The 13,155-nt window shown below is 36.6% G+C and overlaps 1 protein-coding gene across 1 annotated transcript in view; it reads right to left on the bottom strand.

Annotated features, from left to right (window-relative positions):
* Positions 1-13,155, bottom strand: part of DYNC2H1 (dynein cytoplasmic 2 heavy chain 1) — a 166,597-nt gene that overhangs the window by 125,769 nt on the left and 27,673 nt on the right. Inside the window, exons 31-43 of the mRNA XM_005149725.4 lie at positions 11,495-11,645; positions 9,778-9,980; positions 8,449-8,631; positions 8,069-8,251; positions 7,689-7,912; positions 6,790-6,905; positions 5,557-5,756; positions 4,635-4,899; positions 4,104-4,311; positions 3,479-3,608; positions 2,498-2,653; positions 1,199-1,458; positions 306-552 (exon numbers count right to left, since the gene is read on the bottom strand). Of these exons, the coding sequence (XP_005149782.2) occupies positions 306-552; positions 1,199-1,458; positions 2,498-2,653; positions 3,479-3,608; positions 4,104-4,311; positions 4,635-4,899; positions 5,557-5,756; positions 6,790-6,905; positions 7,689-7,912; positions 8,069-8,251; positions 8,449-8,631; positions 9,778-9,980; positions 11,495-11,645 (2,526 nt within the window). The remainder of the gene's footprint in view (positions 1-305; positions 553-1,198; positions 1,459-2,497; positions 2,654-3,478; positions 3,609-4,103; positions 4,312-4,634; positions 4,900-5,556; positions 5,757-6,789; positions 6,906-7,688; positions 7,913-8,068; positions 8,252-8,448; positions 8,632-9,777; positions 9,981-11,494; positions 11,646-13,155) is intronic.

Here is a 13,155-nt window from a genome sequence, read left to right as displayed (position 1 = left end):
CATGACTTGCCCTTGGTGAATCTATGCTGATCACTCCTGATGAGTCTTGGCATTTATATGCTCACTGCATTATAACCCATTGAGGCAAGCACCATTGTTATTTACTCATGTATATAAGCCAAATAAAAACGGTATCTTATTTCTTGCTGACACCTACACATTCTATCAAAGCACAAACACAACTAATGTCAATACAGATGCAGACTGCTAACTCTGAAAATAATCAATGTAGGTATTTACTACATACACTAAACTATTTCCAGTATACTTAAGTCTCTTTATAAATAACAGACATAAATGTTCACCTGCTGTAGAAAAGCCACGAGAGTGCTTGTTCCCCATTTATCAGGTTTGGGTAGATTGATATCTTTTAAGTACAAAACAAGCCTTTCACAGTCCTTTGGTCTGTATACTCTCCCGGTGTTTGTACTGATTACAATGCAAGTTTGACTTAATTTTTGTAGAAGATGTTGAGAAGTAGTTTGTGCACTGCAATGAATGGTAGCAACCTGAGTGGATCGGAGTTGAGAAAATGCATAATGAAGCAGCATCCTAAAAAAAACAAATGTGTACATACATATAAGCATAAGTAATACATAAATGCATTAAAATACTGTGTATCCAAAGATGCTGTATAGTTTTAATAATTAAAATGCATGTAATACATACTACATTAATGTAAAAGGTGATTCATGAGGTTTTCTGAATTAATCATTCTTGCCTTAGTATTTTCAATTTAAGAAATTCAATTAAAGTGTAGCATACAGCTATACGAAACAAACACCCAGCCTAAATATATTGTACATAGTGATCCAACCCAAATAAGAAACCTAAGATGGGCAAATGGACGAGCTAAATTCAGTTGCCCACACACAGGAATCTAGTGCCTCCTGAGATGAAACTGGATACCTCATGTGCCTCTCAGCTGTTGCTCCAGGATAGCAGAGGTTTCCCAAAGGTCCTGTTTCATACGTAAAAGCCTCATTCAGATGTGTTAGATGCACAGAGGTAGCCTGAGCATTCCCTGTAGATCTGCACATGAATTTACCTACTTGCCCCTAAAGAAGGCTATTTCATTTGTAGCCTAAACAAGCAATATTCTAGCAGAAAGTTGTATGATAAAACCATTATAACAAAATATTACAGACTTTGTCAAATAGCTAGAAGTATATTTTGCTTAAAAGGAAATACTTTTTACCCCTTTCCACATCCTTCAGGACCCACAAGAAGAAATGGCTGCTTATTATTAAAGTCTAGCCAGGGTCTAAAGTAATCTAAACATCTCTGCATGTCAGGGGTTTGGATGACAGGAAGCATCTGGAGATTACTGAAGTCATCAGCTGTTAGATTTTCAGGTTTCTTCAGCTGATACTGCATTAGCTGTCCAGTGTCAGCATCGTAGTATGTGTCCAGAGGCTTCCTTGGATCTGGTGGCGATTCTTGTGCCCAGCTGAAGATCTTCAAAGAAAATAAAGCTTCCATTAAAACCATAGTCCTAATGACAAGATCTACAATTTCAAGCTAATCAATGAATGTACAAAGAATGTTGTAAAATCAAACATTTAATACTTCAATTTGATAGTTTTTAGGCTGCCTTTGAAAATTCAGTCATGTTATGCATATGCCTTATGATTAAGCCCTTAACTAAACAGTAATATATTACTCTTCCAGATACTTTTTCATAATATGAAGAACATTAAATAAACTGTATTTAGCAAAGCTTTATATAACCTTTTTTCATATGAGGCAACATACTTACTAATAATCATAAGAATGAGGTAACTCCTTCACAGGATGCATCAATAGCTAATTCCAGAAGCTGAGTCTAAAATTTACCATCTGACCTGTATATATGCTGTAGCTCCAGGCTGTCTTTTGGAAGGAACTATTTCCTTCTCTCAACAAAAAACACAAGTGTGATTGTGGAGATAACTATATCCAGGGACAGGCTTCTGTAGACATTATGGACTAGTACACCCACATAGTTTCCTAACTCTGTGCCCTACTCCTTGTGGCTCCAAATATCTACACATAGAGAGAACCATATCCCAGTGCATACAATATATAATGCCTAACTAATGCTGTGAGAACACCTCCCTGGTGAGGCGCAACAAAGCCCTCACACTCTGAACAGAAAAAAAACCCTCACAAAATAAAATCTCTATTAACATACACGATACATATACACCCACACAGTTTGCTATATAGGGTCCTTGCATAAAACAGCATGGATAGAGATGGATAGAGGCCATTCTGCATCTCCTGAAGCAGCACCACAGGACTGCTACCTGGGCTGGATGCACTTAGCAGCATATCAGGGTCATCTGAAACATTCCTTTACTTCTCAGACATTTCTCTATAGGCAACTCAGACTGCAAACAAGTTAGAGCACAGGCAGCCTACTATTGTAAATTTGTATTGTTAGAAGACAGAAAATCACTGTCCCTACTACATATACTAAGAAATTATTAATAAACTGTCTGAAAAAAATTGTTACCTCTTTTGCAAATTCTTGTCGTGATTTTGTGTTGAGATTGCCACCAAGACCACGTAACAAGTTAATAATAAACTGTCCACGATCAGTACACCCACGGAGATGAGACAGTCCATTCATCACAGTTCCAACTAAACTTGTTTCTACCACAGAGTCATTCTGTAAATTGCAAGATGTAGTAGATTTGAATACATTCCAAAAAACAAATGTGATGTATTGCTAGCAGTCATTGTTCATTGACACTGCCGCAAATGATGAAAGATCTCAACACTGCTGTTCTAGAAAATACACTTGAAATTAAACTATTTATAAGCATTGACTTGGAAGTTTTAATATCAGACTACATACTGATGTAATTTAGGATAAGCAATTAGAACTTTCCTTGCAGATTTTGAGAATCTATAAGAAATCAATGCAATTGTATACTGGAAAAGTCTCTCTTGAATGAATCCTTTATGGATTTTGCTGTATAACACCTAAGCAGATTTGCAGCCTCAGGATCAATGTTATGTTTTTTCCTGTGTATACACATGAAGACACTTGAAAAGCCTAAAAATCTTCATGGGTGAAAAACCAACAGGGTAAATAAACCTAAAACCATAATAGGAACATATATGTTCCACAAGGGGAGGTAATGCAGGTCTCACAAACACTAAATTACTGGTCACAGCAGTGGAGATGTCTCCTAAATAATGTCTTTGTGCAACATAAGCAACTTGTTCAATGTATATGCAAATCCTTCAGGAAAACTGGAAGCAGAGAAGCATCTAGAATCCTTAAGAAAATCTAGCATATGTAGAAAAATTATCTTGACATACATTCCAGATTCAAAGAGTCCAGATAATGTTAAGAAAACAGCTACCAAAAAAAGGTTTTTTTTACTTAAAATTTAAAAATTAACATGAATCATCCCTTCAGTGTTAAACTAGAAAAATGAATCAATCTTAACAGAAGCTGAAATTTGATTAAGTATTCAGCACTAACCTTTTTCACAACCCAGTTTAAAGCCTTTTCAAAATAGTCCCCAATCCAGTTTTCAAGGTTGTATCTACATTCTTCAGGCTGACTTCTTAGCCAAGACTTTATCAAAGAATTAAGATCTGTATCTTCGTCACTAAGTCCAAATAAAACAAAACGAAATTCAGTTAAATACAAGGCATCCACATCTCCACATAGGTTCAAATTAACAAGAAAATTCCAGGAAAACTTCAGGGAAACAGTTTAATGAGAATTTCTATACAATATTCAAGCTCTCTAAGGGTCACATACAAATAAAGAATCCACCATGTCTCTCTCAAAAAAATATGAGATATATTAGTCAAAAGTTTATAACATGACAGCACACCTAAAAGCAAAACCTAAAGTAAATTTCCCCAGTGATCTGGTTCATAAATGTAAGCAAGTAACTAAATAGTTCCATCCAATTAGACTATCTTTCAACAGAAATGTGAGGTTAAAAGTTTCTTTTAGTGGGAGATGTCCCTGCCCATGGCAGGGGGGCTGGTACTAGATGATCTTAAGGTCCTTTCCAACACTATTCTAAGATTCTATGATTCTAAAAGCAAGTATATTTGCTTACTTTAAAGTATGTAATACTCCTGTGACTTACCTCAGAAAGATCATTCCCATTCGAGATATTGTAGCAGGAGAGGCAGAGCTAAGATCATGAGTTTCAAATATAAAGTTGACATTTAAGCCAAATTGAATTCTTTCTCCACTGGGCATAGTCAACAATCTATTGTCATCCAAAACGGAATTTAAAGATTCAATCCATTCAGGATCAATATCACCATCACATATTATCCATGAAGTAATATCTATTAACAGCACAAAAATAAAATATCAGACCCAAGGAAAACACTTAAAGAATCATGCATTTTGCTATTTTAACACTAGTTAAAATACTAGTGTTAAAAGCCTTAACATAAGCTCTATGAAGAGATTCTTTACATGTTTTACCTTCCTCTTTCTATTTTTGTTCTCTTACTATAAAATTTGCAATAGTCAGCATTCTAAGATTGTCACCAAAAGTTTTTCTTACCTTATAGTATCCACATAAAATAACATATAAAAATGTATTTGAAAATAAACAATTTCAATAATTTAGGCATAAGGATGTATAACTCCCTCACAAACACACCTTGGGGTTCTCGTACGACTTGTCGAGCACTATTTGTAAGTACGCCATCAGACCATTCTCTGGTATCCACGTCAATATGGCCTAGCAACTGGTGTCGAGGCATAGCTTTGGGATTCATAGTGTACTGTTTCACTACTTTGCCAGTTTTACCAAGGGCTGCCTTTAACATCCGCCAAAGTGTTGATTTCCCTCCTCCACTTGGACCTACAATAACTACACCCATCCTTTGACGTAGCTGCTCATATAATTCCAAAGCCTTCTTGATCTAGATGATAAAAGAGATAGTGGCTATTATTTAGTTTTACAACTTCACAATCACTCTTTTTAATGTTTTCCAATTAACCTTGCATGAAGTAATTTTGTTTCTAGAATTTTATTTTTTTAAATGATATTTGCAGAAGTAATTAAAATTATGATACTAAAGAATATCGAGAAATATATTTTGCATGTTAGAAGCATTTCACTAAGTCACTAATATAAAAATAACAGCCTTCTTTGGGCATATATTTACCAAGAAACTAATGAACCTTTAGTCACAAAACTTCATCTAACCCTACAGTAGATAAACATAGATGAGACACAGAACTGCTTGATAAACAAAACATTCACATATTTAATTCTTTCACTGTCCAAAACATTCACTGGCATTTATACCTGGCCTGAATGAAACTGTGTCATATGTTCACAACGTAATTTACCTTGCACTATTTTTCTTTCAATTACACAACTGATATACCATATTTCAAACACACACCTATTTTTTCATATACATGTAATTAGAATCTAACTATCAGTTACTGACTTTTTTAGAAAATATTTCTTTCAAAAGTAAACAGAAATTAATCAAATGAATGTAATATTAATCGGTTATAACTCAGAATAACACATTTTTTGCTGTTTTATTGCTGTAGTTAATGTTTACCTGGGTGCTTATAATTTCCAAGTTTGCTTCTTCAAAGACTTGTTGTAAAGCTGTAGTTAATTCTGCATACGCCACATCTTTAAAGTCAATGCCAGGAAATACATCTTTAACCAGTGCATCAAAACGTGAGCAGTCCGCAAATGTAAGCTTTGACATGGTATTAAGCCGCAGAGCTTGAACCACCATGTGACTTTCATTAACTGAAACAAAAGCAAAGAAGACAGATCAGTTTAAGCTGTTCACTGGGTTTTTTCCCTTAGAATGTATCAGCACTTGAACTCACACTGCTAAGATATTGAAGGTGGAATCACAGCATAGACTACATCCTAGTTCATGTATTGTTCTACTTATAAGTTAGATAAGTGCCTTATTGTATGTTTCATATATGTTCACAAACCCATTCTATACAGATAGGAGACGGCTATGATGCTATACAGATAGTACATAATAGCTTCATGATGAAAGTGGGTCTAAGAGTATGATAGCTTACTTGTTAAATTACTCATGACAGAAATTAAGGACCTGGATTCCAGATCTTACTCTGCCAGAGTCTGAAGTCACATCTCTGAAGTGTGTCCTAATTAACTGTGAATATTTACAACTAACACTCTCAAAACTCCTCTGGAATCTGAACTACCATGGAAATATAAGTGTTTTGGGACCAGAACAAAAACAACCACAGGAAAGCTTTTCTCTGCCAGAAAAGTTAGGATTCTCATGATGGGAAAGGCATAGGGCTCTGATCTGTTTTTTTTTTATTTTTTAATCAAATTGCCTTCTTATGTAAAACACATACACTTTCAGAGAACAGGACTAGGAACCACAGGTGAAAATTATCCTGTGTTTCTGTTCTCCTAATGCAATCTAACTCCATGTAACAATTTTAGCAAACCTCAAATGGAATCAAAATGGTCTGGTGACTGATGAATAATGATGGCATCAGAGAATCAACCTTCTTGTCCTAATCCAAGTGAAAACAAGAGTCTTTGAGAATCACTCAAAATCATCCCAGAATAAAGTCCTATATCTGTGTTCTTATAAGAGCTCCACCTAGAATATGACAACAGTCTTTTGTGATCTCCTAATGGAGGACTTTCACAGATATTTTTTTATTTTAAATTGCCTCCAGATCTAAGTCACGGCTTCTCAAAATTCCAGGGAACAAGAAACCTGTAGTGAATAATACCGGTACAATATCCCAAATAATCAAAAGTTTGGTATGGTCAACCTTACTTTCTTTCTTTGTTTCACTTTTCTTCAACTGATGAAGAAGATTGCCACAGCTTCTCAAAACAGTCTTCAATGCTCGTAAACCCCAATCATAGTGCTGCTGTGGTGTCAGAAACTCCCTAAATTCAAGAACAGCAATAATGTAACAATCTTTAGGTGATGGCACCCGATTTTTTTTTTTGCCAAATGAATATGCTCATTATATAGGTCTGGGCAAAAGAGAGACTGATGAGTATTTGTAGTGCCATCTGAAATGCATTTCAGAGATACAAACAATGACACTGAAATTTTCAGAGGGAGTAATGTAATTACATTACTAATGTATGTATAATTGTCCCTCAAAGCATTATGTAAAACCTCTGAACTTTGTTCTCTCTAATATACATACTTATAACCAGTCACTTGTATTTCAACAACCTCAAGAGTCTAAATTCAACACAATGCTTGTGAGCATTCATATGTGAGCACAATAGGGGAGCAGTACTTTGCCACCTTGAGATTATAACTGCTTTCCAATTATTTTCACACCTGAACCTCCCAATATACTGCAAGATTTTTATTTTGTAAGTCAAATTAATATCTACAGAGATTTACCATTCAGATTTAAGAGCTGTATTGACTGTAAAACTTTTGATTACTCCAAACCTGTGGCTTTATTCTTAATTTTATTTCTAACAGATTTCTGTAATATCCATTTCATAAAATAATACAGAAAATTAACAGAAAGTATGTGTAGATTGCATCCCTACAGTCACAGGCTAAATGGAGACTACTAGCATAGTCTAAATGGAGAAGAAACAAGATGGTAGCAAGATAAGCACGAAGATCAATGCTAAAAGAAAAGCAAGAAGGAAGAGAATCAGAAAGGTAACACAACTTGGGGTGGAGGGAAGGAAGCTTACCTTGCTAGATTAAAAATAGACACTAATTTTCTACCGAGTATTTTAGCATCCTTAAAGCCTTCTGAATACAAAATCACTTCTGCAATGAGTTCATTGTCTGGATGAGTCATAGCAACTGGCCTGAAAAGTTGTTTGAGATTATCAGGCAGTTTTTGTCTTCCTCCATAGCCTTTTCCAGCAGGATTCAGGGTGATAAAGATTCCAGAATTATGATCCACTTCCACCTAGCATTAGAAGTTCATGGTAATAATATATCGTCATATGAAACAGTATTGAGCAATGTTTTGTGGACTATGTTTAGCTACAGTAGTCACTTTAAGTTTAACCCTGTTATTTACAGACTATTTTTATAAGAAAAAAATAAGTAAGTTTTCCTGTACCTTTTTTCCAAGCATCTCGCATAAAGAACTATGTTTCTTCAACGCATGTTGGATTGTCTGAATCTGCATGGATACTGCAGACAGTACAGCTTCCTCAAGTCTGTTGAATTCATCAAAACAGCCCCAGGCACCACACTTCACTAAGCCCACAAATATGCGCCCCATCGATTTCACATCAATGCCCTTAAAATTAGAAAGAATACTATCAAACTTCAAATAACAACAAAACAATGAAAGACTGTTTCCCAGGCATTAAAAAAAAAGTCATTGGAAATGTCACAAACATCTAATGGAATCTGTACCAAAACTATTTCTCAAATATTCCTTTATGAAATATGGGCATAGATATCCATCTCCTAAATATGCAGAACCATATTCACCTCATCACAATTGAAGACTAATACTTGTCTTCCAAGAAGTCCACCCAAAGCCTTTACTGATTCTGTCTTTCCAGTTCCAGCTGGACCATAGGGATTTCCTCCAAGGCCCATCTTCATAGCTTGAGTAAGAGTTAGATAACACTTATCTGTCAAAGGTGTATAAACAAGTTTAGGGGAATTACCCTGCAGAAACAAAACAAATCATATTAATTAGTAAACAGAAATTATTGATGATGCAATTTAATTTTATTCATAATTCATTAATTTGAAAAACATAGAATCATAGAATAGTTAGGGTTGGAAAGGACCTCAAGATCATCTAGTTCCAACCCCCCTGCCATGGCCAGGAACACCTCACACTAAACCATATCACCCAAGGCTTCATCCAACCTGGCCTTGAACACCGCCAGGGATGGAGCATTCTCAACTTCCCTGGGCAACCCATTCCAGTGCCTCACCACCCTAACAGTAAAGAACTTCTTCCTTATATCCAATCTAAACTTCCCCTGTTTATGTTTTAACCTGTTACCCCTTGTCTTATCACTACAGTCCCTAATGAATAGTCCTTTCCCATCATCCCTGTAGGCCCCCTTCAGATACTGGAAGGCTGCTATGAGGTCTCCATGCAGCCTTCTCTTCTCCAGGCTGAACAGCCCCAACTTTCTCAGCCTGTCTTCATATGGGAGGTGCTCCAGTCCCCTGATCATCCTCATGGCCCTCCTCTGGACTTGTTCCAACAGTTCCATGTCCTTTTTATGTTGAGGACACCAAAACTGCACACAGTATTCAAAGTGAGGTCTGATGAGAGCAGAGTAGAGGGGCAGGATCACCTCCTTCAACCTGCTGGTCCTGCTCCTTTTGGTGCAGCCCAGGATACAGTTGGCTTTCTGGGCTACGAGCACACATTGCCAGCTCACGTTCCGTTTCTCATCAATGAAAATCCAATACAATGCTTGAGATAACCATCTCATTAAATACATAAATTTGTTTACAGTTATAAAGTTTTCCTGATTATCAAATATCAAAGCATTGTGCAATTTTTTTTTTAGAATTACAGAGAAAGGGTCAACACAGAAGAAACTGCACTCTGATATACAGAAATAGCAAGCTTATTAGGAAATACTTATATACATACAAAGCAGCTTACATTTACCCCACCAATATCAAGAATGAAAATGATTACAGTATCTTTTAGTATCTTCTATGAAACAGCATGCTAAGGACACAACAAAGTTGAAAAAATAGCAACAGCTGGGAGGCAACCAGCAGCATGTGTGAAAGTGTTTGACACATACAAAAGACACTAGGTAAATACTAAAAATACCACACCTGATATTCATAAGTATACTGGAGTTCAGCATCTACCATCTGAACATAACATTTTTGGTCTTTCAGATAAAACCTCAGCTGCTTCTTCCAAGCCCAATCTTCAACACTGTGAACTTGAGCTTGATTCAGCTGCTTCACCACATCAATGTTATGAATGATATCAAGAATCAGAGCTTTCAGCTTGAGCTCAAGGATTCCTGATTCTGCAAATAACCACACAAACACACACAAAAAAATCACCACAGTGTAGTCAGGAAGATAAACATTACCCACTCTCAAATTCATTGTGCTGCTTTCTACTGTCAGCAAATTTTATTCAGGTCTTGTTTCAATTATATACAGAAATATTACCTACTACCTAAAGTAAGCAGCATAAAGTGAGATCCTGACAGAGAATGTGAATCATAATGTAACTTCAGTCATTTGGAAGTAATTCTGTCTGCTTCTACACTCAATAGACAGAGGCTTTTCTGGAAAGCAGTTTATTCCAAGAATGTTTACAGCTATGTCCACTTCAGTAATCAGTGTGTCACAAATCTGTTAATTCATCTGCAGCAGATCTGAAAACCACACTACACACAACCTGGCAATTTTACTAAGATTAATTAGGATGTTGCAAAATCAGTGCTCATTAGCAGATTGGGTACATTAAGTATACTCTGAGAACATACTGTTTAATTTAGTTTCATTTGAAAGAAGCCCAGTTTATGTTCTATGCCATTCCACAATGGGAGTTAGATGGAAGTAAGTGGGGATAATCAGGCAACTCATTTCAAACTCACGCCTATTATCCAAATCAAAAAGTTATTTTAAATGTATTATACAATAGGTGGAATGAATGCTCTTCCATAACTGACTTCTCCACTGTCTATAGCAAGAGTGCAGAAAGGGAGCTTAGATAAATAACCACACTTACAGACTGCTGAAGGTAGGTGATATGAATCCTAAACCTAGTTAATACATCAGATGTTAACAGTTCATACAGTAAACAGCTATACAAATGTGGTGGAAGATTGTCAACTACATGTTAAATTGAATCTTTTTATACATTTAGGGTATAGGGGTCATAATAGAGCCCAGAGCCACCTCATCAAACCTACACTATAGAGTTTTACATCTGAGGTAGTCATTTAAAGTCCCCTTATGGTCAAAAGAGAGGAATAAGCACTCAAAGGCATAATTATTCTGACTGATTTGCACTGTATAAGATTCAGAACAAACACGCCTTGAAAATAAGTAGTTGATTGGTACTGCTACAGAGGTATGCAAGAATTATTAGTTCAGATGTAGAGGTATATATCTAAGAAAAAGAGCATCACCTACACAGCCATACAGAATATATTGTCATGGCAAAGTACTTCAGCTGTTCTCTGGTTAGTTCCCATGAAACATAACATTACAGCAAAGTTCAGTAGGTGAGGAAAATTATCAGTAAACATATAAACCAAAAAATAAGTATTTAAAAATAATTAAAAGAGGGTTTTGCATATAAATGCTCCAAGGTAAATTTTAATCTAAATAAAAAAACATTGTTCATCCTGTAACATTAAACACACAAATCTTGGCAGTTATAAGTGGGTAACTTTATGTAACTCAACCTTATGAACTCAAACTGAGATAGATTTATATAATTTCCTGCTTAAGTAAACAGAATGTCAAATACTATAAAACTACATAGTCATTATGAATAATTATATATTAAAAATCATTTTGATACCTGTACTTCCAGTATCTTCTATACCATTATCAATGCTAGTATAATGTTCCAATTTAGCCATGAGTTCTAATTCTAATTGTTGCAGACTATGGTCTTTGATAGCACTTTCAACATCTTCAGTGAACTGGATTTGTTCTGCCAAGGAAAGAATCTTTGAGAAAAAAAGTTCTAATTACATTTTTGAAATAGAGAGGACATACAAAAAAAAAAAGTTTTAAAATTAATTTGTAATTATTATGTTTGATATTTATAACTTTTAAAAGCCACAAATTTGCTATACTCGTAAGAACATATATTACCACCTTAAAACCTGACAAAATTTAGCAAAAACCTGAAATTTGATCCAATACAGCAAGTCCCGTAGCTGTTCTACAGCATGTGCTAGCAACACATCTTTTCCATTAAATGGTATGTCAGATGGAAACCTAAGCCTGTTGAATATGGGTTCAGCATGCCTACAATACAATAGTTGCATAGAATCACAGAATGGTTTGGGCTGGAAGGAATCTTACAGATCATCTAGTTCCAACCCTCCTGCCATAGGGAGGGGACACCTTTCACTTGAACAACCTGATCTAGTGGAAGAGAGTGACAGACAGGACCACTGAGCAAAGGGCATGGGGTGGTGTGACAGGAAGAGATAAAAGAAAAAAACAACAGAATCAGGCTTAAGCAGGATCACTCCCAGCCTGCATTTGTACCTCAGCAAGGAGGTGCCTACAAGGCACCATTACAGAGAAATCCCTCAAACCCTCTCCAGAAACTCAGCATGCAGGGGCACCTCTCTAAAGTACCTGTACACTAATACATGCAGTATGGGGAATAAATATAATGAATTACAGATCCATATGCAGTGGCAGGGCTATGGCCTTGCTGGGACCATGGAGATGTGGTGGAGTGGCTCCACTGGCTGGAGTGTTGCAAGGGAGGGATACAGGCTCATTAGGAAGGATAGGCAGGGAAGACAAGGAGGGGCAGTTGCCCTTTACATAAGGGAATAGCTGGAGTGCATGGAGCTCTGCCTGGGGATGGATGAGGAGTAAGCTGAGATTTTATAGGTTAAAGAAGACAGGTCAAGGTGACATTATAATGGCTGTCTGCTATAGGCCACCTGACTAGGAAGAAGTGGATGAGCAGCCTCATTCACAGGCCCTGGTCCTCAGAGGGACTTCCACCAACCCAATACTTGCTGGACAGGCAACACAGGACATAAGCAACCCAGGAGATTGTTGGAGTCCACAGATGACAACTCCCCTTTCAAGAAATAAAGGAGTCAGTGAGTACAGGTGCTTTACTGGACACAGTCCAATGGAAGGCCACAGAGATGATTTAGGAACTGAAGCATCTCTCCTGTGATGAAAGGCAGAGAGAACTGAGACTGCTTAGCCTGGAGAAAAGACAGTTCAGGGCAGAATCTTATCAAGGTCTATAGATACCTGAAGGGAGGGTACAAAGATGGAGCCAGGCTCTTTTCAGAGGTGCCCAGTGACTGGAAGAAGTAACGAGCACAAACTGAAACACAGAAAGCTCTGTCTGAACATTAGGAAACACTTCTTTACTATTAAGAGTGACTGAGCACTGGCACAGTTGCCCAGGGAAGTAGTAGAGTCTCCACTTCTAGAGACCTTCAAAAGCTGGTCCGGGCTGAACCAGCTTGAACA

This window comes from Melopsittacus undulatus, chromosome 2 (genome assembly GCF_012275295.1).
Source record: "Melopsittacus undulatus isolate bMelUnd1 chromosome 2, bMelUnd1.mat.Z, whole genome shotgun sequence".
In the NCBI taxonomy this organism is placed as follows: Eukaryota; Metazoa; Chordata; class Aves; order Psittaciformes; family Psittaculidae; genus Melopsittacus; species Melopsittacus undulatus.
The sequence above is the reverse complement of the archived record's forward strand: the minus strand, read 5'-3'. Positions and strand labels throughout refer to the sequence as shown.